Genomic DNA, 24,645 nt, shown 5'->3' with positions numbered 1-24,645 from the left:
CTCAAGGGGAGCCCCATGTAGAGAGCATTACAGTAGTCCAGGCAGGAGGTGACGAGTGCCTGAGTGACCATGCGTAAGGAGTCCCGATCCAGAAAGGGACACAACTGGCGAATCAGGCGAAGCTAATAAAAAGCCCCCCTGGCCACGGCCGTCATATGCTCTTCTAAAGACAGCCGTGCATCCAGGAGGATGCCCAAGTTGCGAGCCCTCTCCGTGGGGGCCAGTAGCTTGCCCCCAATAGCCAGCAATGGCATCAGCTGGCTATATCGGGACGCCGGCAGCCACAGCCACTCGGTCTTGGAAGGGTTGAGTCGAAGCCTGTTTCTCCCCATCCAGACTCGCACGGCCTCCAGGCACTTGGGCATCACTTCAAGGGCATCATTGGGATGGCCTGGGGTGGAGATGTACAGCTGAGTATCATCAGCGTACTGATGGAATTCCATCCCAAAACCATGATCTCACCCAGTGGCTTCACATAAATGTTAAACAGGAGAGGTGAGAGAACCGACCCCTGCGGCACCCCACAAACAAGGCACCTCGGGGTTGACCTCTGGCCCCCTGCCAACACTGACTGCAACCAGTCAGAGAGATAGGAGGAGAACTATCATAAAACAGTGCCCCCCACCCCCAACCTCTCCAACCGGCGCAGCATGATACCATGGTCGATGGTATCAAAAGCCGCTGAGAGGTCTAACAGGACTAGGATAGAGGAACAACCCCTATCCCGAGCCCTCCAGAGATCATCCACCAATGTGACCAATGCCATTTCTGTGCTGTGCCCAGGCCTGAAGCCGGACTGGAGCGGATCTAGATAGACAGATTCATCCAGGTACTGCGGAAGCTGTCGTGCCACCACACTCTCAACAACCTTCGCCACAAAGCGAAGGTTGGAGACTGGACAGTATTTAGCCAAAACAGCCAGAATCCAGAGAGCGCTTCTTGAGGAGGGGCCTCACCACCGCCTCTTTCAAGGTGGAAGGCAAGACACTCTCACTCAAAGAAGCGTTAATAATCCCCTGGAGCCAGCCTCGTGTAACCTCCCAGGAGGCCAGCACCAACCAGGAGGGACACAGGTCCAATAAACATGTGGTCGTGTTCAGCCATCCCAGAATCCTGTCCACATCCTCGGGAGCCACAGGGTCAAACTCCTCCCAGATAACATTCTCAAGACCTGCCTCCATCATCCCGCCTGAACCTACCCAGTCAGAGACCAAGCCTTCCCAAATCTGATTGATTTTGTCATGCAGATACTGTACAAAATCCTCAGCCCGACTCTGCAGGGGATCCTCCCGCGCTCCCAGATGGAGAAGGTAGCGGGTCACCCTAAACAGGGCGGCTGGGCGAAATGCAATAAAATTAATACAGTTAAAAGTCATTGGGAGTTCTTAACCAATATACATAATTATTGTTGATTCACAAGTACTTTTCAAATGTTTATTTGAAAATTAGGATACCTGACATAGAAATCAATTCAAATTCGGCTCTGGTAAAAATATGTAAATTGTCAGCTTAGCTAATATATTGGACTCAGGTAGTGGAAGAAACAGCACAGCTCCATTAACAGCAAAAGTGAAGTTTTAATTATGGCTATTTTAGAAGAACAGTTTAAAGACTAAAGTACCATTGAAAAGAATGGAATTTATGAGTAAGCATACATAGAATTGTATTTTATCACATCCCATTTACACTGCATATCAAATTAAAAATCATGGAATTTTGTGAATGTAATTGAAAGAGATTGTCTGGCTAATTAGTCTGTTAAAACATTAACTATTGCAATTTTCAAAATAGCTTAAGATTCTAAATTAACTGAAATTTTTAGCTTACAACTATACTTCAAACACAACTTTTAATATTATTTAATGTTCTATTTAGACTACCTGCAATCTGGTGTCCAACATTAAAAAGAAATCAATAAAATAGAAACTAGGAAGATGAGATAAATACTTTCTATTTTTTCTTGTTCTTTTTCTTATGACCTTCTAAAAGATACATCTGCCTAGAGTTGACTATTCTGTTAAAGTTATTGACTGCCACCATGTGGCAAATTTTTTGCATTTATTTTCCTTTTTTTAAAAAAAAAAGTTTTTTTTATTTTTTTACACAAACAGACAAACAAACATAAAATGTATTTTTTCTGAACAGAGTATTGGCCGGTTCACAAATTTAAACAGTTTTTAGTCAATTCAACACAATTTATATATTCCCTTTTTGCCATAGTATTTATTCTCTCTATTTTTTTATAGACCAATATTACCCTTCATCCTAACTCTAATCTTAACCAAATTCAATTTTTCCCTTCCTCTCTATGTTAAACCCCTTAAATTTAAAATCTCATTTAATATAATACCTAGTATTACAATCATTCATTTCTTATCAAAATAATAAACCAAAACATTTTATACCATACATTACCTTAAGTCTTTATATGATAATAATAAACCAAATTACTTTATATGATAATAATAAACCAAATTACTTCCTTAAATCTTATCTCTAATTTTCAATTACTTTGTCAAACATATGTATTCATACCTCTTCAAACAATTGCATTTATTTTCTTTTTTATTTGATTTACATGGCATAATCTGATCTTGTGCGATCCTCTCTTCCCAATTCCCAGAGCTCTTAGACAAAGGTCACACTAGCCAATAATTCAAGGAACTGCAATCCCAACCATACCTGACAGGTGCCAGATAGGGTAAGGCTGATCTATAACAAGAGTTTCTCAACCCTGGCAACTTGAAGATGTGTGGACTTCAATTCTCAGAATTCGCCAGACAGGATTTCCAGAATTTACCACCCATCTGCTGGCTAGAGAATTCTGGGAGCTTAAATTCATACAACTTCAATTTGGCAAGACTGAAAAACACAGATTTAGAATATTAAGTGAGAACTGGTGTGGTATAGTGGTTAAGATGTAGGATTAGCATTTTGGAGACCCACATTCAGGTCTACTCTGAATGCTCACTGCAGACTTTTGGCTAATTGTTCTTGCAATCCAACATATCATGCAGAGACATTGTTGTAAGGGAAAATTAAAAGAGAGAGCCAATATATGCACTTTGAAGGAAACATGAGATATAAGTCCAATAAATGAATTCTATTTTCTTTGGCTAACCTACTGATGATAAAATGTTAATATATTGAAGTATCTTGATGCATAATTGAGTAACTATGGTAGGAAATGTTTGTCCCTAAAGAATGCTTTTTAAGAGATGCTGACTGAAATAATACATATTTGATTCACAAATACAAAAGAAATTCTAATTTCCATCCCATCAAGGGAAGAAAGTTACAGGGAAGAGCCCAATACAAAAGAGTTGGAGTCTCCTATTTCCTAATTGTGCCCGGAAAGCAGTGTGCAGAACCAGAAAGGCGTGTTGCATAAAGCAAAGGGTAAAGCAATAGATGCAATCTACATAGACTTCTGCAAAACCTTTAATTCAATGGTACATGACAAACTTCTGTTAAAACTAAATTCTTACGGCATTTCTGGATCTTTGCACAAGTGGATACATTCCTATCAAACAGGCAACAAGTAGTTAAAATTGGAAATGCTATATCAAACCCTGCACCAGTTAACAATGGTGTTCCCCAAGGCAGCGTTCTAGGACCAACACTCTTTCTGCTCTATATAAACAATCTTTGTGATCATATTATAAGCAGCTGCGTCCTCTTTGCCAATGATGTAAAACTATTTAACACCACAGACAATTCTACTACCCTACAAAACAACTTAGATTACGTATCTGAATGGTCAAACAATTGGCAACTCCAAATCTCTGCTAACAAATGCTCAGTCCTGCACATTGGCAATAAAAATCAGAACATCAAATACAAGCTGGGCAGAAACAATCTAAAAGATGACCCACACTGTCAAAGACCTAGAAGTACTCATTTCAAAAGATCTAAGCCCCAGAGCTCACTGTAACAACATTGCTAAAAAGGCACTAAGAGTTGTCAACCTTATTTTACGAAGTTTTCTCTCTGGTAACGCTATACTTCTAACTAGGGCATACAAAACCTTTGCCAGACCTATCCTTGAATATTGCTCACCTGCCTGGAACCCACACTGTATTTTGGACATTAATACATTAGAGAGGGTCCAGAGGTATTTTACAAGAAGAGTACTCAATTCCTCTGCTCACAATAAAATTCCTTATACCACCAGGCTTGAAATTTTAGGCCTGGATAACTTTGAAATATGCTGTCTACGATCCGACCTAAGCTTAGTACACAAGATTATCTTCCGTAACGTCCTACCTGTTAATGACTACTTTAACTTCAACTGCAATAATACAAGGGCTATCAATAGATACAAACTAAATGTAATCCACTCTAATTTTGATTGCAGAAAATACCACTTAGGCAGTAGAGTAATAAATGTCTGGAACACTCTACCTGATCCTGTTGTTAGTTTCTCGAATCCCCTTACCTTTTACCTTAAACTGTCTACCGTGGACCTTACATGTTTTTAAGAGGGGCGTGCATAAGCGCACCAGCGTGCCTACCATCCCTGTCCTACTGTCCCCATTTATATGTACTCATTTTATGTGTTTATGGCTATGTTTTGCTTATTTATATCCATTTATTTGTGTCAATTTTCACGTATCCATGTCTATGTCTATACTGATACTTGTTTCCTTGTACTTGTTGACAAATAATTAATTAAATAAATAAATAAATAAATAAATAATAAGTGCTATTGCTATTGCTATAGATCAGGATTGTTAAGGCCCAAGGCTTAGATCTGGCCCACAGGGCCGCCCTGGAAACAGCGAAGGACGGTCCTGCAGTGCCTCTGCCAGTGAAAACAGAGCTCGGGAGGGCCATATATGGCTCTCCCGAGCTCTGTTTTCACTGGCAGAGGGTTGCAGGAGGCCATCACAGCCAAAAATGGAGCTCGGGAGTCCATTTTCGCTGGCAAGAGTACTCAGGCCATCACAGGCACCCCCAACATGAGTGATGTCGAGCTGGCCACGCCCACCCCAGCCACGCCCACCCCAGCACCCCGAGATCAAACATAACCCTGATGCGGCCCTCAATGAAATCAAGTTTGACACCCCTGCTATAGATTATCTCTATTGCAACAGTAACTTACATCACAGGAAAAATTTGCAAACACAGAACAAATGCTGTATTGGCACAAAATTAAGATCTTTGTTAAATTGTTTACAGGATATCAAATAAAACTTATTCCTTTACTCTTATCCTAGATATTCAACAGTTCAATTTCATAATAGAGTAGATGTGTTAGATAACCTGTCTTACAGATAAGAAGTCCTAAGTTCAAACACTGGTAACTATAATTAGAAGTTGGAGAAATACTATGATTTATTTCAAAAAATACAGAGCTTGAAGCAGAAAATATCTAAATTATTATACAACAGAATCTATGTCATTCGCATATGGACATTTCATGAAAATGATATTCCCAATCTTTAATTTTGGAAAACTAAATAACCACTCCAGAAATGAAATGGAGTCATCCCCAATCCAGCATATGAGGAGTTTACTTACTGAGCATTGGAGATGCAATCATAAATGGGTGAATTTTCAATATTTCCTTCTGCTTGACTCCTTAAGTACAAGGACCTCATTTCTCCTTCAAATAAAAGGAAACATAATCTGTTGAGCAATGATCTGCCATGCACTCAGTTTTATAACTGGGAAATTATAAAATTAGAAAGCCAGCTTTCCAGAAATAGAAATCCTATCTTAAGGTATCCTTGTCAATGACTTGCATTCTCTGAGCTCCATCTGATAAGACAGATTTCAGAACCATTGTAGCTGCTGCAACACAATCATTTTAAAATGTTCCTTGCCACAGCCCTAGCCTTGGCAAGAAACATCTTGTGACTTTGCACCTGTCATATTTCCATTGTATGTACAGGTATCTACACCTATATACTGCATAATTTTGGAAAGCCTCGATGGATAAATCAGAACAATGGCATCTGAAAGAGACTTAGCAAGTTTGTTAAAACTTAGATTTGGGTATTAAAATTTAGTTCCAGAGCTCAACTCTGAGAGAAAGAGGGGGGAAACCAGAAGGAGAGAATTGAGCTGGAATTGGGAAAATGTTAAACAGAAGAGAGCAAGTTAAGTCCATGTTTCATTAAGAGAGTATGGACTGGTGTTGCAGCTAGGTGTAAAGATTAGAATCTGGATGGTCTTGGGTACTGGTGGTACTGACATTCATCCCAAAGGAAAGTGCAGAAACCTCTGAAGCTATTGCCCACAGCACATTCAAATGCTATAAAGGAGAGTTTGTGGAAGAGAAACAGAAAGGATGGCAGAGAATAAGGTTGGCTGTTGCAGCATCTGGAACCCAAAGTGCAAAGGGAAGAAAAGAGAATAAAAAGAAAGAAAGCTTGGAAGAAGTTGGAGAGGAGAGGAGAGGAGAGGAGAGGAGAGGAGAGGAGAGGAGAGGAGAGGAGAAAATGGTGGACTGTATAGAGCAAAATAAGATGGGAGAGTCAGGAGGCTATGAAAAGGGTTGTTGTTGTGGGGAAAGTAGGAGGAAGGTGTGTTGGATGTTTGCCCCCTTGAGTAAATTGTAAAAATAATAAATGTGGGAAATAAATCAATGCACCCATACACACATACATACTTGGACTGCTTATTGGGCATATTTGATGATAACCTTCCAAATGTTAAATGAATAAGATCTATAAATTAAAAAGAAACCTATCACAGGCACCTAATTGCCATATCTCGATGGAATCCTGGAACCCATTTAGATACATGAGTCTGAGAAGCTAATCCACATGCACATAGAAACCTAAATGAGTTATCCAAAGGAAAAGCTCTCCCAACTCCTCCATATGAAGTTACCATTTCCATCTATGAAGGAATAGATGTGCATTGCATCCACGGACATCTCTTCTTGCACCGATGCTTCAGGACCACTTATGACTTGCAAGAGGGAACTGTCTGGTTGTGAAGTTACCCGATAAATGATCTGTCGTTGTCTGGTGCTCTGGTAACTTGTCAAAATATCAATAAGAAAAATTGGGGGGAAATGAGTTTCAAAAGCAGCAAGTGAAATCTTTCTCTGCCCCACCCAAACAATTTCTCATGAAACCAAGACAATAGATCAAATGAAATTTGACATGAGTTCTTTTACAGTATAATGCACATGGCCAACACATATTACTGTATACTTGAAAATAAGAACATAGTTCTTACTGGGCAGTGAACTTTATTGATTCTGGGATCACTGGATTAACATTAGTACAATCCTGAGTTTCCATCTCAGTTTTCTCCTGTTTACAGGAACCATGATTTTCTTTTTCTGCACAATTTTTTCCTGTGGTCAATGCACCCTCTTTTTTCTCTCTTAAAAAGCCATCTGAAAGACACAGAGAAAACTTTCCATGTACCACCTGGGGAATTTTTTGCTTGTTTTTTTATTTCCTGAATACAAAAGGTCTTGATACCACTACCATAGAAAAACATCAGACCTTTGAAAATCAATTTATGATCACATTAATTCATGCCCCCACCTGAGAGATCAAAGTTAATAAATTTATTGGGCCGAGCACTTACATATGATGAATGATGTCCACTAGTGATGCTGAAAAGTAGCAATATCACAAGTATTAAATTAATCATCTGCTGTCTTTTCCGTTATGATTGTATGGATTGATGGCAAAGTGATTCATAAGCTGAGTCTGTAGGAAATGTGACATTAAATCTTTCCTTTTCCTCCTTTTGTCTCTTTGATTTTACTGTCAGCTTCACTCCAGATAGGTTTTTCTTCTTCTTCCTTTTTGCTCTTTAGTCCTCATTCTTAAATTCTATACCTGTGATGGTGAACCTATGGCATGCGTGACCAAAGTGGCACACAAAGCCATGTCGCCCAGCACAGCCTTGCCTGTTTGTCTTCTGAGTTTCTGGTGCACATGCGCACATGACGATCAGCTGTCCACGCGCGTGGCAGTGCCAAAAACTGGAGTGCACCTGCGTACCAGCCAGCTGATTGTTGGGTGCGCGTGTGCACCAGAACCTGGAAGTTCAGCTTTTCCAGAGCGCGATCCCTTCGCGTGTGGCAGTGCCAAAAACCGGCCTGTGCATGCATGCCAGCCAGCTGATCGTTAGACACGCATGCGCGCTGGGAGCACAATCCTGACAAGTGCACATGTGCGCACGTGACATTTCCGCATGACCTTTTTGGCACTTGGTGCTGAAAAGGTTCACCATCACTGTTCTATACCCGCTGTCTTCTTCAGACATCTCATGTATGCATTATACTGCCTTCTCCTATCTCTGGGACAATAGACTTCTCTTTTTTTAAAAAAAAAAATCCTATTCATTTATTACCTGTTCTCCAGTTTAACCTAATCTCTTTAACTTCTAGCTTTGATTGTCTTAAGGCTAATACAATATTTCAACTATTCTGTTGCTTGCTTTCAACCTCTAGATTTCTATGATTCTTATCCACTTACTGTAAATATTGGTGAAAATTACTTTTCCCAGAAGTTGATAGAACCACATACGTAGAGACCTACTGCCAATCTAGTCCAAGTTTTTATGTTATTCAGCAGCAGCCAATCAGACATATCTAGGATATTCAAAAGCACAAACAATAGGATGGACGCTCTCCTCCCATTTGTTCTCCACAATCTGATATGTAAGAGACATGCTATATTTAAGGAGATACTGAAATGAATAGAATGGAAAGACATCATTCACAAGTTTATGTAATAATCCTTTAAAATCACCTAAATTGGTAGCCAGCACAAATTAAACAAATTAACTTCCTTTATCTTCAATTTATTCATTTTGATATATTATCCTAAATTCTAATATTGTAAAAGAGAAAGTTTATTTAGAAAGCAATTGAAAATTGTTTTATAATCTATAGTTTATTTTGCAATCTGTGATCAACAAGTAATTGTGTTTAAAGCTGTAGAGCCATATCCCTTTCTTGCATTAGGTAAATTAGGGTCTGAAAAGATAAATATTATGACACAGAACTAGAAAATCTGATTTGGAGAGGATTTTGGTATGGCAGAGGACTTCTATAAAAGATATATATATTTGAAATTTTACATGCACACACACTTCTAAAAAATGGAATCAATTGCATATAATTGTAAGAAGGGCTCCATTTGCTCTTCTGTAGAGGAAACCATGAAATGTAACAAAGAGTAAAAACAGCAAAGGACAATTGATATCCACTATGCAAAGAATTCACCAGAGTTGGGTGGCTCTAACCAATTCGAATGAATGAATGAATGAATGAATGAATGAATGAATGAATGAATGAATACTATATTATAGTGGTATAAAAATCTAAGTTCTATTGATTTTCTTAAAGCTTGAGTAAAGAAATGTATAGTTTTTTTTCCTAACCCAGTAAAAGACTGAAATTAAGATCAGCAAGGAGTCAATGTGTTTTCTTAGAAACTAATTATATATATATATAACGTATTACAAACTATTCTAAAAATATGAGTTCCAGGTATATTAGTAAAAAAAAGAAGCAGACATACTGCGAACTCCACAATATATATATTGTTATTGCTTTCAGCTTGAGTGGAAACTGCTTTTATTGCACATAAATTCCTCACATTTCTTGTATGCATTGGAAACTAATAATTCAAATTATGCACTATACCTCCAGCTAGTCCTTTATCTTTTGCAGGCTCTGCTTTCAAATCTGGTGCTGTTGGCTTTGAAGTGTTGATGGATTCCAGCAGTGAAACAAATTCTAAGAAATTTGATTCATTTGGTATCTGCCCTTCTTTAGCTTCCAGGTCAGACTTTGAGGTGGGCAAAAGTTTTTCTTTTCCACTAACAGTCTCTGATGAGTTCTTACTTAAAAACACATCTGTCCCACTATCCACACTGAGAACACGAGCATGTCTCTTTTCATGAGTTGTTTTATATAAGGGGACCTCCAAATTCCACTGGCCTTCTTCTGGATCTTCTAGAATTTCAGAAGCATTTTCAGGACACATCATTCCTTCATGACTGTTTGATGGATTGTCACTGTTTTCCTTTCCAATATTGTCTTGTTCACCAGATTCATAGCCAGAACATTGATTAGACGACGCATTTACATTTAAATTCTCTGGGGTTCTTAAACTTTCACTTACTTCTTGAAAAGCATGGCCTCCATTGTCCTCAGATAGCTCAAAAGTAATGACAGGGATTATCATTTGATTGTTGCTTTGTTTACTGTCTTGAACTGTCGCAGCCACAGCAGATTCTGCATCTGAACCAGATTTCTCAGGACTCGACTGTTTCATGTGATGCAAGCCCTCTAAATCAGTAGCCGAGTTATGGGTGCTACTCATGGTGATAACTATTTTAATGGGTTCATGTAACGTGAATGGATCCCCAGAATGAGAACTGTCCACCAGTGCAACAGCTATCTCACTTTCTGATTCATCAAACTGTGCTTTTGGGTCATCCATATAGGAAGAGCTTTCTGCAAATCTCTTAGTCTCCACAGTATTGCACTGAGGAAAACCAGTTCGCATGCAATCTTGAGCTGACCCATCCAATAAATTCTCTTTGCTTAAACACGTAGGAGCATTTAAATCCTCTAAAAAGAGGACAGGACTGTCCATGCTCCAAGGCTCAAAAGAAATGCCTGTTTTTAAAATATCACACTGGGACAAGGAAAGATTTGGCAATTTTTTAACAATCACATCTTTATCCAGGGTAGCATCCTCTTCAGTATAGTTAGAAGGTTGTGCCTTCTCTTCTTTTTCATTTGCTCCACCATTGATAATAGTCTCCATAGCATTCAGTTTGTCCCCTATTACTGGTGTGGGGGAACTTGCCATACATGCCACAGAAGCAGGCAAAATATTGGCTTTGATGCAGGGTGAGGTCAACAATACTGGTGGGACAGGTTGTTCTTCTGAAACCAGTACTCCTAGTAAAAAAAGACAAAGAGATACTGCATATCTCAGCTACAAATTTTCATGGTTTCAGTCACAAATTGACTTCCGTGGACCTTACTTCATACTTAAGTGGTCAGTAGAGGGGGCGTGCATAAGTGCACAATCATGCCTATTGTCCCTGTCATTGTATTTTTTTCTTTTATTCACGTTCTCCTTTTTGTTTGACAAATTCTAATAAATAAAATAAATATCAAAGATATATGAAGCTTTCTCAGAAAAGACATTCCAGAAAAATTCTTTAAAATTAGAAGTTAATGTGCAGTTAAATCCCATTGCTTGGAATGGAAAGTGAATATGTCCCAATTTAAACTGACAGCTCCTTTTTTTTTGAGAGAGAAAGAGAGAGTTAGAATCTATAAAAAAATAATATAGATCAATAGAAAATCATGAAAATATGTACAGTATGTAACATTATTTTTTAAAGCTAAAAACCACTTGTTTGTTTATTTATTCGATTTCTATAGCTATCCAACTTAGTCAATGACTCTAGGTGTTTTCAAAATTCAAAAAAAGTTGCTATTAAAAATGCTGAAAACACAAATGAAAGCAAATATATGTGTTCCAGGATAATGATGCAAAATAGAATTTGGGTCAGTCACTGGGACCAGAGATTTACTCTTCTGAGCTTTCCCACTCATGCTGGAGCCCATTTTCAGAGAATTTCTCTAATGGAATATGTGCTTTGGGCTGTTTTGTGAGTCGTGTTTGTGTGTTGTCTTCCTATTGGCTATTGATGTGTTGATGGTTGGCGATTGGCTGTCCTTTCCTTGAATTGCCAAGGCCTCGGCTCCTAAGTATTTGATAAGCTGGTGGTAATTTAGCACTCCTATTAACTGACAAGGGACCTATTTCATGGACTTCAATTGTTTCCCTGGCTATCCTTGTGCCTGCAGGGCCAATGATCTTAGTTGCTGAGAAATTAAATGTATGTCCTTGTTCATTGCAATGTGAAGCTACCAATGAGTTTGGATCTCCTGGTCTGACCACTCACTTGTGTTCTTGCAATCTGGTGGTTAGACAAATGGGGAGGAAGCTAACCACCAAAATGCAAGAACACATGCAAACAGTCAAACCAGAAGACCCAAACTCATTCGTAGCCTCACATTGCCATAGTTGTCCACCCCGGCTATAGAATATTGTTTGTAGCATACCTTTCAGATCTTCAATGGTTTCTTGAGCTGGCAGGTTCTGAAATGAAATACATCAATTAAAAGGATGTGAACTGTAAATGTAACATTACATGTGTTTCAGAGCAACGAATAATGTAATTACATTCCATGTTCCATTAAACCAATGGAATCCCAAGATTAATGAATAAAATCATTGGATTTGAATATACAGCAAGACAGCTTGCCAGACAACCGTGTTTACAAGAAAGCATGAGGTATAGGCATTGGGTTGTATGTTTTGTTCAGACTGTATTTCACAATAAAGAAAGAAGTTACCAATAGAAGAGAATATTTTCGGCTCAGGGTTGAACTGTGAGGTGCACTGATGATATTACCTAGATGGGTAATGAAATGTCCCAATGGCAAGAAAACAAGCAGGCTCAGACAGCACCAAGGATCCCCACAGAAAGAAATTAAATAATTCTGACTAAAATTGGAAATTATAAGGTGGGGAAGCATATCATTCCTGCTGATTGATACAGAGCTTCTACTATGATGGAGAACTAATCCAGTGAAATTGTTAAAGTGTTAAATATGAACCAAGATGTCCCAAGATGTTTCCATTGAACCATGAAGTTTGCTGGCTGACTGTGGGCAAATCACTCTTTGTTAGACTAGGCTCTAAACATAAATAAAGCTTTTTGATTTGTTTTGTCACAAGACAGCACCTTTGTGAAGAAGCAGTGGACTTATTAGACCAAATACCAGATTCACCTTAACAGTCCCCTGCATTCTTCCACTCACTTGAATACTCAGTTCTCAGTGCTGATGACATTTTCCCACAAGGCCCAGATCCAAGATTTATTTTATTTTATTTTTTTACTTTTCAATTTCCCTGTTACTTTGAATAATCATTTAGAATTTGGGGCCATCATGCTTTCAAGTTTACTTCTAGAGTAATTGCCAAAATGAAAAGCAACTGGAGTTTCATGAAGGTCATGAGAAGAAAATTCCATTCCCTTCTCTACTCTTCGTGGAATGAAGCAAAATGTATCATAACAGCTTCCCTGTTCCTGCTTCTCTCCAGGGGCAACAGTTTTCCGACATGAAAAACCTTGGAGCACAATGTATATATTGTTTTATTAAGAAAAAAAAAAAAGAAATGGTGGGAGAAGACTGATCTTTTTAAAATAAAACCTATATTTCATTTGTTGTTGTCATAAGACACCAATGGCACATATAGAGTGAAAAATACAGGAATATTATTATAGACAAATGTTTACCAACCAGGCTTCCTGAAGGGTAGTGAGAGAGGATAGCCTGCCCTTTGACACTATTGTGGATGGTGGGTGTTGAACCATTATGCTTGGTCTCTTCGACTGCACCATTATCTCCTATGTTATTGCTGTTCAAAATAATGCATATGCAAAAAAGTTAATAATCGTTATTAGATAAGGAATGTATCATTCTCAAAGATGCAGTGTTTACTACAAGCTGATTCAGAAATGCCATTAACTTTCTTAAAAGACAATCTTAAACATCTGCCTCATTGGCTCTAGGTAAGTATCAAGGAATCTAGGAAGACACAGCCATAATGGAATGGTGAAGAAAAGCTTTGTATGGAGAAGGTTCATTTCCCAGCCTTTCTTGCTTCAGATCAGGGTTGAACTGTGGGGTGCACTGATGATGTTACCTAGTTGGGTAATGGAATGTTTACAAGAAAACAAGCAGGCTCAGGGAGCACCAAGGACCCCACAGAAAGAAGTTTTAAATAACTTGTATAATGGAAATTATAAGGTGGGAAAGGATGATTGATACAGACATTCTACTATGATGGAGAGCTAATGCAGTGAAATAACAGTAACAGAGTTGGAAGGGACCTTGGAGGTCATCTAGTCCAACCCCCTGCTCACGCAGGAGACCTGTACTAGGGATTTGAACCGCCAAACTGCTGACCTTTCTGATCGACAAGCTCAGTGTCTTAGCCACTGAGTCACCTAGTCAGGCTATATATATTTAACTAACTAGTTAAAGTGTTCCCATTGCAGACAACCCTGATCAAGATATACCAGCTGTTTGATTCATGTAAGGCAGCTTCCTATGGATCCTTTAGGTTTAAAAAAATATATCTCTTTGTTTCTTGTTATTGGGCATAATGAGCTCTGATGCGAACAGGGATGTGCATAGTATTATTAGACATATGGCAGTAATGCCAATCAATTATTCTTCAGGGAATAATTTTATTATTTTCCTAAAATAGCTGTTTGTCATGATCAACAAACATGTTATGACTGAATAAATCTCTAGCATCCCTTTGATCCCATGATTTTGGAATAAGTGATTTATCTGTAGATTCTTATCACATACGTGATGTGCATATTTTAAGGATACACCTATTCTTCAGAATGAGTCCAGGTAACACTAAATAGCCTTGTATAGAGAAGTAAACTTACCTGAGATTTTTATGCTGAATTGCATTGTCTCTTTTATATTTTTTATTTTGTTTCCCTTCCTTACAAGGGAGCTTTTGTTGAATCATCTCTCCTTTGTCAAACATCAGGTGCAGGCGATAAGAGATCACCTTTATTATCATGAAAAATAAGGTCACAGAGCCACAGTAGATGACAGCTGTGATGGTAGTGGGGGGACATGCCTAGACAAAAGAATAATGAAGTCAAGCTCATCATCAAAAATGATCTGAGCATTAACATGATCATGATTAATACTGTTGCGCTTTTTAAAAAAATAACTATAATTATACAGCTGATATTTGCCTTGTTCCTTTGCTAATTGTTTGAAATGTGTCATCTGTAGAAGCCTGTAGATACACTAGTATTATTCCTTTTCAGGTTTTAGAGAATAGAACTGGGGCTGAAATACAATTGCTTGCTAATAGAATTCATGGCTGGCAAGAGTGGATTAGAGATTATAACTCAATATGATAGTGATTGTCATATTATCATTTTTTCTTTAATGTTAAGAAGCTATTATGCTTTGTATTTATTTTATACTTAATTCTTTGGTTTAACTCTCCAAAAATAATGTGCATGCATGCATATGTGAGTGAGTGAGTGAGTGAAAGAAACTTTACCTGTGCATGTTAACATTGTAAATTAGACTTTAGGTACTATACCCAAAACTGACAGAACTACCTATTATTTACAGACCTCTCACATCCTGGACAGAAATTGTTTCAACTCCTGCACACTAAAACAACTAGACACAAGAACAGTTTTTTCCCAAACACCATCACTTTGCTAAACAAATAATTCCCTCAACACTGTCAAACTATTCTGCATTACTATTACTATTAGTCTTCTCATCGTTCCTATCACTCATCTCCTCCCATTTATGACTGCATGACTGTAATGTTGTTGCTTGTATCCTTACGATTTATATTTATATTGATTGTTTCCTAGTATGATTTGATTGCTTATTTGTATCCTATGACTATCATTAAGTGTTGTACCTTATGATTCTTGATGAATGTATCTATTCTATTCTATTCTATTCTATTCTATTCTATTTTCTATTCTATTCTATTCCTATTCCTATTCCTATTCCTATTCCTATTCCTATTCCTATTCCTATTCCTATTCCTATTCCTATTCCTATTCCTATTCCTATTCCTATTCCTATTCCTATTCCTATCCATCTTTATATACCCAGTTTAATTTTGTTAGCATAGGACCTGAGGAAAAAAATACATTTGGTGTTTGACACTTGCTGTGACAGCAAAGCACAATCAATTCAAAGTTCTGTAACAGTGAACTTTCCGGTCACTGCTTGTTGTCTGTTAAATCCTTCCCCTCACATCTTTCCTCTACACCAGGGCTCCCCAAACTTGGCAGCTTTAAGACTTGTGGACTTCAACTCCCAGAATTCTCCGGCCAGCTATACTATGCTATGGTATGCTGGCTGGAGAATTCTGGGAGTTGAAGTCCACAAGTCTTAAAGCTGCCAAGTTTGAAGAGCTCTGCTCTACCCCCAGCAATCTATCAAGTCTTCTACCTATATCCTGGTAGATAAGAAGGCAACATGTGCCTCTTCCCCAAATCAGAGGCCTACCGGAGGACCCTTCACCCTCCTCTTCCTTGTGTGCCCAGACCTCCTCGCCGGCCGATCAGACTCACCAAGTGCAGCGCCATAGGCAGCAGCAACAAGAACAGCCAGAGGTAGAGATGGCAGCTGTTGGTGAATTTGCTTTGCTCCGGATCGTGATACCAGCCTCCGGTCAACGCTGCCCACACTCCCTGCCGGAGCAGCTGCACTGCCTGGGACACCATCGCCAAGCCTTGCACGAGAAAGGCCGCCGGCTCAATCTCCTTGCCGTTGCTCGGGACGGCGGGAGCGGAGGCTCCCCTTGCAAAGATGCTTCTCGGCGTCGGGCATCACCCGGACCTCCATGCCGGATGCTAGAAGGATTTTCCCATCATGCTGCGGGGGAGCCCAATCCACCAACCGGGTCTCCTGCCACCCAAGGATGCAAAGCAAAGGCGGAGTCCTTCTCGACTCCGCCCCCACACCCCCCACACCCCGATCCCTCCTCCTTTCTAAAGATAGATTGCTGCGGGGGGAATAACACGTCGGGACAAGCTATGATTGTGATTGAAACGTATTTCTCCTTCTCTGCTTGTGCCCCGTTTCCCTGTTAATAATTTACAGCCCTCAACTGTACGCATTAACGTATGCTTGGCGTGTGTGTTGAGCTGCAAATCCCATCATTCCCCCGCACGTGCTTACTGGGGGGCGCCAGCTTGGAGAACACCTCTATCCTATTCCTATCTTCTCCCCTCCCCGATCTTTTCAACTAGCGTCCGCAGAAGTCCCTCTCCAGAATCAGTTCAGCTCAGTCTTCAGATAGGACGCTAAACTAGGATCTTCAGACTTCAGGAGAAACTACAAGGGAATTCCATAATCCGAGGCTGGACTGGAAAGTCTTAAAGCATGTCAAAAGGCAGCGGTGGCAAACCGCTTCCATTCTGTGGCCAAATTACAGGTATGGTGCCATTTAACTGCCAGGAGTCCAGCTCACCCGGAAAGCTATCTCTGTATGAAGAGCGAAGATTGCTACGTTACTCCGTGAGGAGGAGGAGGGGAAAAAAGGATGAAATAAAAAGTAAATTGTGCAATATCGTCATCAGTAGCCGAAATTTGCCCTAAGATGTCGAGTTTTCCCGAAATCTTCAGGTGTTGCATTAGAAGACTTCAAGGGTTGGACTAGAAGACCTCTAAGGTCCTCTTCCAACTCTGTTATTCTGTTAGGGGTACGATAATGGGGGAAGAAACAACACTCCCACAAATCAATCCCCGAACTTATAACGTCGGAGTTGCGCCTAGGTGTTGCAGGTGTCAAATTGCAATTCATGCCCCGAAACAAAACAATCATTATTCTCCCGTTTCTGAAAATGCGGAGACCTGTTTTAACTGCTTTTGCAGTTAAACGCACAGACTTCTGAATTTCTGTGAAGATTCTCAGTCATCCAGGTCATGGTTGTCCCAAAGGTGCTTTTTTCAAGAGGCAACTGGACTTTCTGGTTTTTCTTTGAAGACGTTTCGCTTCTCATCCAAGAAGCTTCTTCAGCCCCATCATCCAGTCAGAGCTGGGTACCATAATTAAAAAAATAAAAAACCAGCGAAGTCAGCTTAAGTTTTCTACTGAGATATCGAAATTAACTATCTAAAGATTGCACTAAACCCTGCACAAAAAGCACGAATCGCGAATGCCATGCGAAGTAGACTCCTTAACCTTCACGTCGGTATGGGGAAGGGTTCTATGGATTTAAAAGCAAAGAACTACAAAGCCAAGGCATGCTTGTTTTATGGCCTTCTATCCACCACTAGGAGGTGCCATTGACAAGGTTTTCAGCCAATTTTAACAGCAAGGAGAAATGCTCCAGTTAATGTCAACACACAGGGGTTCCTTTCCAGTGCTTTTAATGTATATGTTTTCTCCTTCCTGCTGTGTTTAATATTTGAAACGAGTGTTATAGTTTTATCACTATGCAGTCTTGTCCCTTCTTGGTGTCTTTCATGATTTGGAATTAAGAACGTGTCTTGAATTATACCATTATACAACCATTCTTGTATATGCTGTTGTATATGTGCTTTTAATTGTATTTCTCTCACGGCTCCTTTAAGTAGCAAATTCTTGTTATGATGCCAATTTATTAAACACATCATTATGACCAAACCAAAGGCCTTATATTCAAAAATGTGTATTGCTCTGCTTCCTTCTCTCTTCCTTCTTCCCCAACAAGGTCAGCTTGATGGAGTAACAAACCCCTTTCATACCCCAAAGTTACTATGTTGCCTTCCAAAGAATGTGCTCATAATTGAATGATCCTCTATGAATGATACCCAAGCCTGCTTTAGAGTGGCCTCATTTCTTTATTGGCTGTAAAGCAATTCTATTGGGTCTCCTTTGGATATGCTCACATTTTCTGTGATCTAAGCACTATGTCACAGAATAGAACTAGCATGAAAATAATAATGTTTGTTATTTGGATCTTCTCCAAATTTGGGGTTTGTTTTTTTTAGGTGAGCTTTTCACCATTATGGCTCATCTTGGAAATAATTATTTTACTTAAATCTGTTGCAAGCTTCCCTGCTTCTTCTCTTTTCTTTCTGTATAACTCACTCCTACTGGTGAATGGCAGTGGTGAAATCCAAATTTGTTTACTACCAGTTCTGTGGTCGTGGTTTGGTGGGTGTGGTGTGGCTTGGTGGGCATGGCAGGGGAAGGATACTGCAAAATCTCCATTCCCATCCCACTCCAGGGAAAGGATACTGCAAAATCCCCATTCCTTCCCCAGTCCTGGGGAAAGGATATTGCAAAATCTCCATTCCCACCCCACTCTGGGACCAGTCAGAGGTGGTATTTGCCGGTTCTCTGGACTACTGAAAATTTCCACTACCGGTCCTCCAGAACCTGTCAGAACCTGCTGGATTTCACCCCTGGTGAATGGCAACCTTCCTCGTTTATCAGCCGAAAGACTCAAACCCAAGAAGCCTCCACTGGCACATGTACAACATCTGCCCAAGAACTTTAAGCTTGATTCCCAGTGGAAAGCCGAATGGGTCTCTAAAGACCCAGACATAGGAAGACATATAAATGACCCTACAAGAAAAGTGCCAGGTTTTGAACTACCACATCAGCAATGGACAATCCTGAATAGGATTTGCACCTCACATGGCATCAGCCGGGACTCCCTGTATAAATGGGGCATAGTATTCTCCCTCAGTGTGACTATGAGGTCCCACATCAAATTGTAAATCACATTGTGACCGGTTGTAAGCTGAGGGCCTATAAGCGAGGCTGCATGTTAGATGAGCTAGACATTGATATTTGAACATAGATCTTTTTAAGGTTTATATTTTATTGTGTTTTATTAATCTAGATCGGGGTGTCAAATTCAATTTCATTAAGGGCCGCATCAGGGTTGTGTTTGACCTCGGGGGGGGCCAAGGTAGGTATGGTCAGGGTGGGCATGGCCAGCTCAACTTCACTCAGGGGCACCTGTGGTGACCTGAGCTCTCTGAAAGTGAAAACGGACTTCTGAGCTCCATTTTCGGCTGCGACAGCTTCCTGCAATCTCAGCAAAAACAGAGTTTAGGAGGGCTGCCCATGCCCTCATGAGCTCCATTTTTGGCTGCAATGGTGTCCTGCAACCCCTGGCAGCAAAAGTGGCACTCGGGCCTCCCGAACTGCGTTTTTGCTGGCAGAGGCATCATGGGCTGGGCCTTTGCTGTTTCCAGGGCAGCCCCGCAGGCCAGATCTAAGCACCCCACAGGCCAAATCTGGCCCCCAAGCCTTGAGTTTGACACCCCTGATCTAGATGAAAATCTACATGAAATACATATTGCTAGTTCATGTATGGTATGTCGTATGCTAAATAAATAAATCTGTACAGGCTTTAAAATTTTTCAAGATTTGAACCCCACCTACGTTCAAGTCTGTTTGCTTCTACAAAATAGAGATCTGCAGATATATGTTTACCATCATCTCTTCCCATCCAAGCTTCAGGTCTCCAGTATAACTGATGCCTCCAATCTTTGTATTCCTGAAGGTCTTACATACTGTTAGTGGAAACTGTAACACTTTATTCATGTATTAATTCCTTTTTGAAAAGCTTCAGTCCTCAGCCAAAAAAAGGAAGGAAGGGTCTTTGTAAATGAATTATTTAATTATAAAACAATTCTTGCCATCAGGCTTATAATTTAAAAGATCTCCTATTGCAACATGCAATATTACATCATTCTGAATACAGTGGAATATAGAGGGGAAAGCCAAGTTTCAACTGAATTTTTTGGTATAACAATCTCCCACAAATTCATTTAAAATATTTGTAATGTGAGCTCATCTTTTGATCATGGTTTTTTTTTTTTCTCCATTCAGAAAAAGCTGGTGTGTTTTGCAATTTGTCAAGGTTTGTTTTAGAAATTACTGCTAGTTTCCTCTTTTATAAATCACTGAAAAAGCAAAGAGAGTCAAAGGGCTTCTCTGATGGGTGTGCTCAGACTAGCCTGCTTTCATACCTGTAGTACAGTCATTATAAAGTTAAGATGCCATGTGGCCACTTTTCACTGCCAAAGCAACTAATTTTGGAGAAATTTTCCAAGGACGCTAAAAGGAAACATCTGTAAGACAATGTAATATGCACGCAAGGCAACTCCTATTATAAAGATTGGAGTCTGCATGTATATTACTTTAAGCATGTTTTATAAACCACATTAGCTGAAAATGCTTCCAGATCTGTTTATATTTTACCAATTGTTAAAAAAAAGTAGTCCCTACTAACCCAAAGGTATTTTTCAAAAGGCAACTGGACTTCCTTTGTTTTTCCATGAAGACGTTTTGCTTCTCATCCAAGAAGCTTCTTCAGATGAGAAGCGAAGCTTCTTCAAGGAAAAACAAAGAAAGTCCAGTTGTCTTTTGAAAAAGCAGCTTTGGGACAACCATGATCTGGATGACTGAGAATCTCCATAGACAATCCCTGCTAACAAGCTTAAAATTACAAAGGAATGAAAAGAATGGGGAGGACAGAAAAAAAGGTACAAGTGTCAATCATGGAGGTTATTGTTCTTATGACCCATATGAATAGCAATGGATGAGGGTGAGTCAAAGGGAGACATGGTACTGCACTCCTATGGCACCTGCTATAATGGCAATGGACAAAAGAAGAGTCAAAAGTACTAGCTGAACAATAGGCTAAAAACTAATGTGAGATGGTTTGCTTAAGAGTTGATTGCTACTAAACCAGTAGTGAAGAATTTAATACAGATCTGTAATTATAACATTTCTGTATAAGTATTTGGTCTATCTGATGGATGGGGGAAAAGCTACTATAGGCAAAAAAAATATATAGTCCAGTTGCAATGATTCAACATTCTGACATCTTTGCCTGGATGACGGAGAGTCTTCATTGGCAAATTGCAACACATTTGGGGGAGGAAACCCCTGAGGTTGGTATGGCAATAATTGGTACATTCCAAAGACTCCCTGCCTAACTGGCTTGTTCTGACTGATGAAGCTGCTTGGATGAGCAGTGAAACATCTCAAGCTAACAAAAATTAATCCAGTTGCCACGATTCAACTTTCAAACTACTATCATCTTCTTCTTCTTCTTCTTCTTCTTCTTCTTCTTCTTCTTCTTCTTCTTCTTCTTCTTCTTCTTCTTCTTCTTCTTCTTCTTCTTCTTCCTTTTCTTCTTCTTCTTCTTCTTCTTCTTCTTCTTCTTCTTCTTCTTCTTCTTCTTCTTCTTCTTCTTCTTCTTCTTCTTCTGCCATATCCATCATTGGACATTGGCAATCATGTTGGCAATCCTATTTTTGTCAACAGCCGTATGAAAAAGTGTTGCTGGGTTTTGTCTAAACCAGTCCCTTAGGTTTTGAAGCCATGATGTTCTTCTTCTGCCTGGACCTCGTTTGCCTTCAATCTTTCCCTGGAGGATTAAGTGAAGGATGCCGTATTTTTTCTGGGTGTCACATCACATGTCCAAAATATTCTAACTTTCACTTTTTAATGGCTTTGATTATTTCCCTTTGCTTTCCCAGGCAGCTTATCACCTCATTTGTGATTTTGTTAACCCAGTTTATATGTAACAGTTGCCTGTAAATCCACATTTCAAATGCTTCTAGTTTCTTCAACTGGTTTTCTGTCAAGAGACCAACTCTCTACTTCGTAGAGCAGGATAGAAAAGATGTAACATCTGACAAGCCTGATTTTCAGTCTTAGGCTTATGTCATGACTGCAGAAGACCTTTTTCATTTTGAAGAATGCTGTTCAAGCTTTCTCTATCCTTGTCTTTATGTCATGTCTCAGCTTTCATGTAAATTAAAACTGAGGTAAGTGATCCTTTCAACTTTTTCTAATGGTATTCCGTCCGAATTTATCAGTGGTAAATTAATGGGTTGTTTGCTGACGACCATGATCTTGTTTTTTGAGGTGTTAAGCTTCAAGCCATATTTTTCAGATATTTCTGAGACTCTGTTGATAAGGAGCTGAAGGTCTTCATGCTTACTGGCAAGCAGAACTGTATCATCAGCATATCTTAAATTGCTGATCTGAACACCATTTACTTTGAGGCCAGCATCAATGTTTTCCAGTGCTTCATTGAAAATCACTAAACTAAGAAAAAGAGGAAGAAATACAATAGTATTACTTGGAAAACCACTATGAAACAATGCTTTAAAAGTAAAAAAAAAATGTTATATGTTGTGTAAATGTTTTTCTATGTGTTTTCTATGTATTTTAATATATGTGTATTAATAAAGCTTATAATTTTTTTTAAAAAAAAGAAAATTGACTCAGAATAGATATTAAATAACAGCGGAGACAGAATACAGCCCGACTACTATAGGCAAGTATAAATATCCAGACATGATACCATGAGGATAATTCTATCTTGAGCAGAGAGCTAAATGATATTTAAACATAATTGTGGGCTTATTTATCCCTCCCTAAACACTGATTCACAATGCTATCTGGTACCCTTATTAATATTGGGTGAGACAAAGTTCCTTAGTAAGACCCAGCTGAAACTTCAAAATAATAGCTCTCAATGAATCATTGTAGCCGGCACTATTTACAGTTTCCTTTGCCAATGTGTTTCCCTGCATGAAATTTGGCCTTCAAAGAATACAAACTGCCCAACAAGAGAAGTTACTAACATTTAAATGGCTACATAGACAGGAAGGAAAGGTATTATATAGTTTCTTTCAAATCACAGCCCTAGCAAATTAACTCAGTAGCCAGAATTTTCTCTACATCATTTCAAAATCCTAATCCAATTGCATTTTCCTGGAAAAAAGAGTACACTAAGCACCCAGTCATTTCCTAATTACCTGGGAATAAGCATCTTCCCAACATAAATGATCTAAAATGGCTACACCACCTAATGATTGTTAGTACTCATACTATATACTATATGTGGTCCTGTGCTCATTTTAAGCCCACATTGAGTCCAGAAGGGGAAAAAACTGGAATGTACATGATTTCAGAAAATAAGCATTCCTTGTTTGTTGTATAATTAGTGTAAAGGAAATAAGTTTTTAACCATAGCTCACAATATGTACTGTTTATTCGATTCAGAGGTACAAATGCATTATGAAAGTACAAGACATTTTTTTTGACCAGTTCTAGTCCAAGGGGTGGGGGACTATTGGCTTTAAAAAAAGGTTGTTAAAAGACCATTTCAAGTATTTCAGCCAGGACAGTCAGTGGTGAAAATGCTGGGTACTGCAATTTATCAAGATCCGGAGCAGGGAACCCCAAACTTTTGAGAGCTGGTGGAGACAGGCAGGAATATCTTCAAAATGCAGGTCAAAGATCCTGGCAAGTGTCAATGGGCAAACTGATGCCTGTTAGCACCATGCAGGATATTTTCCCCCTATATTCCTCCAAACCACAACTTAACCATTTCTGCTTTCAACACAATATACAATTAATAGTATCTCAATTATTACAGTTCCCTAGTTAAATAGAGCTTTCCCCTTATGTTACTCATTTTTACATCTTAAACTCTCCCAATAACCCAAATATTGGGTTATTGACCTTAATACATTCTCATCTGCTATAACTTTTTCAGATATTGGGGGGAGTGGGGGGAGAGCAGCCGCAAGGGTAATAAGAATTACAGAACGAATAATCGTCGCTCAAAGAGTGCATGATATACTGTAGCAGCTGATATACTGTAACAAACAAAACCTGGCATTGGGCTCAAGGCTTAAAACAAGCCACTCTTAGAATGCTATTCCCACAAGCAAAGCCCCGCCAAGTCCCATTCATTGCAACCCCGGCCTTCCCCTCGGAGAAGAGAGCGCGCGCGGCTTAAGAGCGCGCAACAAGTTGCAACAGCGTTGCCACCGCCCCTTCCGCCTTGCCGCGTCTCTGCTTCTGCCGACGACCCTTCCTTTCCCGAGGGCGCCCGGGAGTTTGGTGTTTGGCACTGGCGCCACCCGTGACAGCGGGCAACCTCCCCACGACCACAGCCAGACACGCACCTGCAACTTCACTCTTTGACCCGCACTCGGAGCCTGGCCTCGACTGGTCACGTGCTCCCGGCCGTCCAATCCGGACCGGCTAGTAAATTTGTTCGAGAGCTGCTCAG

General features: G+C 39.6%; 1 protein-coding gene across 1 annotated transcript in view; it reads right to left on the bottom strand.

The window, feature by feature from the left end:
- The window catches only part of PCNX2 (pecanex 2), a 115,383-nt gene that overhangs the window by 90,572 nt on the left and 166 nt on the right, over positions 1-24,645 (bottom strand). The window contains 9 exon segments of the mRNA XM_070950838.1: positions 5,524-5,608; positions 6,841-6,992; positions 7,195-7,357; positions 9,629-10,897; positions 12,077-12,113; positions 13,322-13,439; positions 14,488-14,687; positions 24,537-24,581; positions 24,584-24,644. Of these exon segments, the coding sequence (XP_070806939.1) occupies positions 5,524-5,608; positions 6,841-6,992; positions 7,195-7,357; positions 9,629-10,897; positions 12,077-12,113; positions 13,322-13,439; positions 14,488-14,687; positions 24,537-24,581; positions 24,584-24,644 (2,130 nt within the window).

This window comes from Pituophis catenifer, unplaced genomic scaffold, assembly GCF_029215685.1.
Source record: "Pituophis catenifer annectens isolate HBS135680 unplaced genomic scaffold, rPitCat1.0.hap2 SCAF_1, whole genome shotgun sequence".
Classification (NCBI taxonomy): Eukaryota; Metazoa; Chordata; class Lepidosauria; order Squamata; family Colubridae; genus Pituophis; species Pituophis catenifer.
The sequence above is the reverse complement of the archived record's forward strand: the minus strand, read 5'-3'. Positions and strand labels throughout refer to the sequence as shown.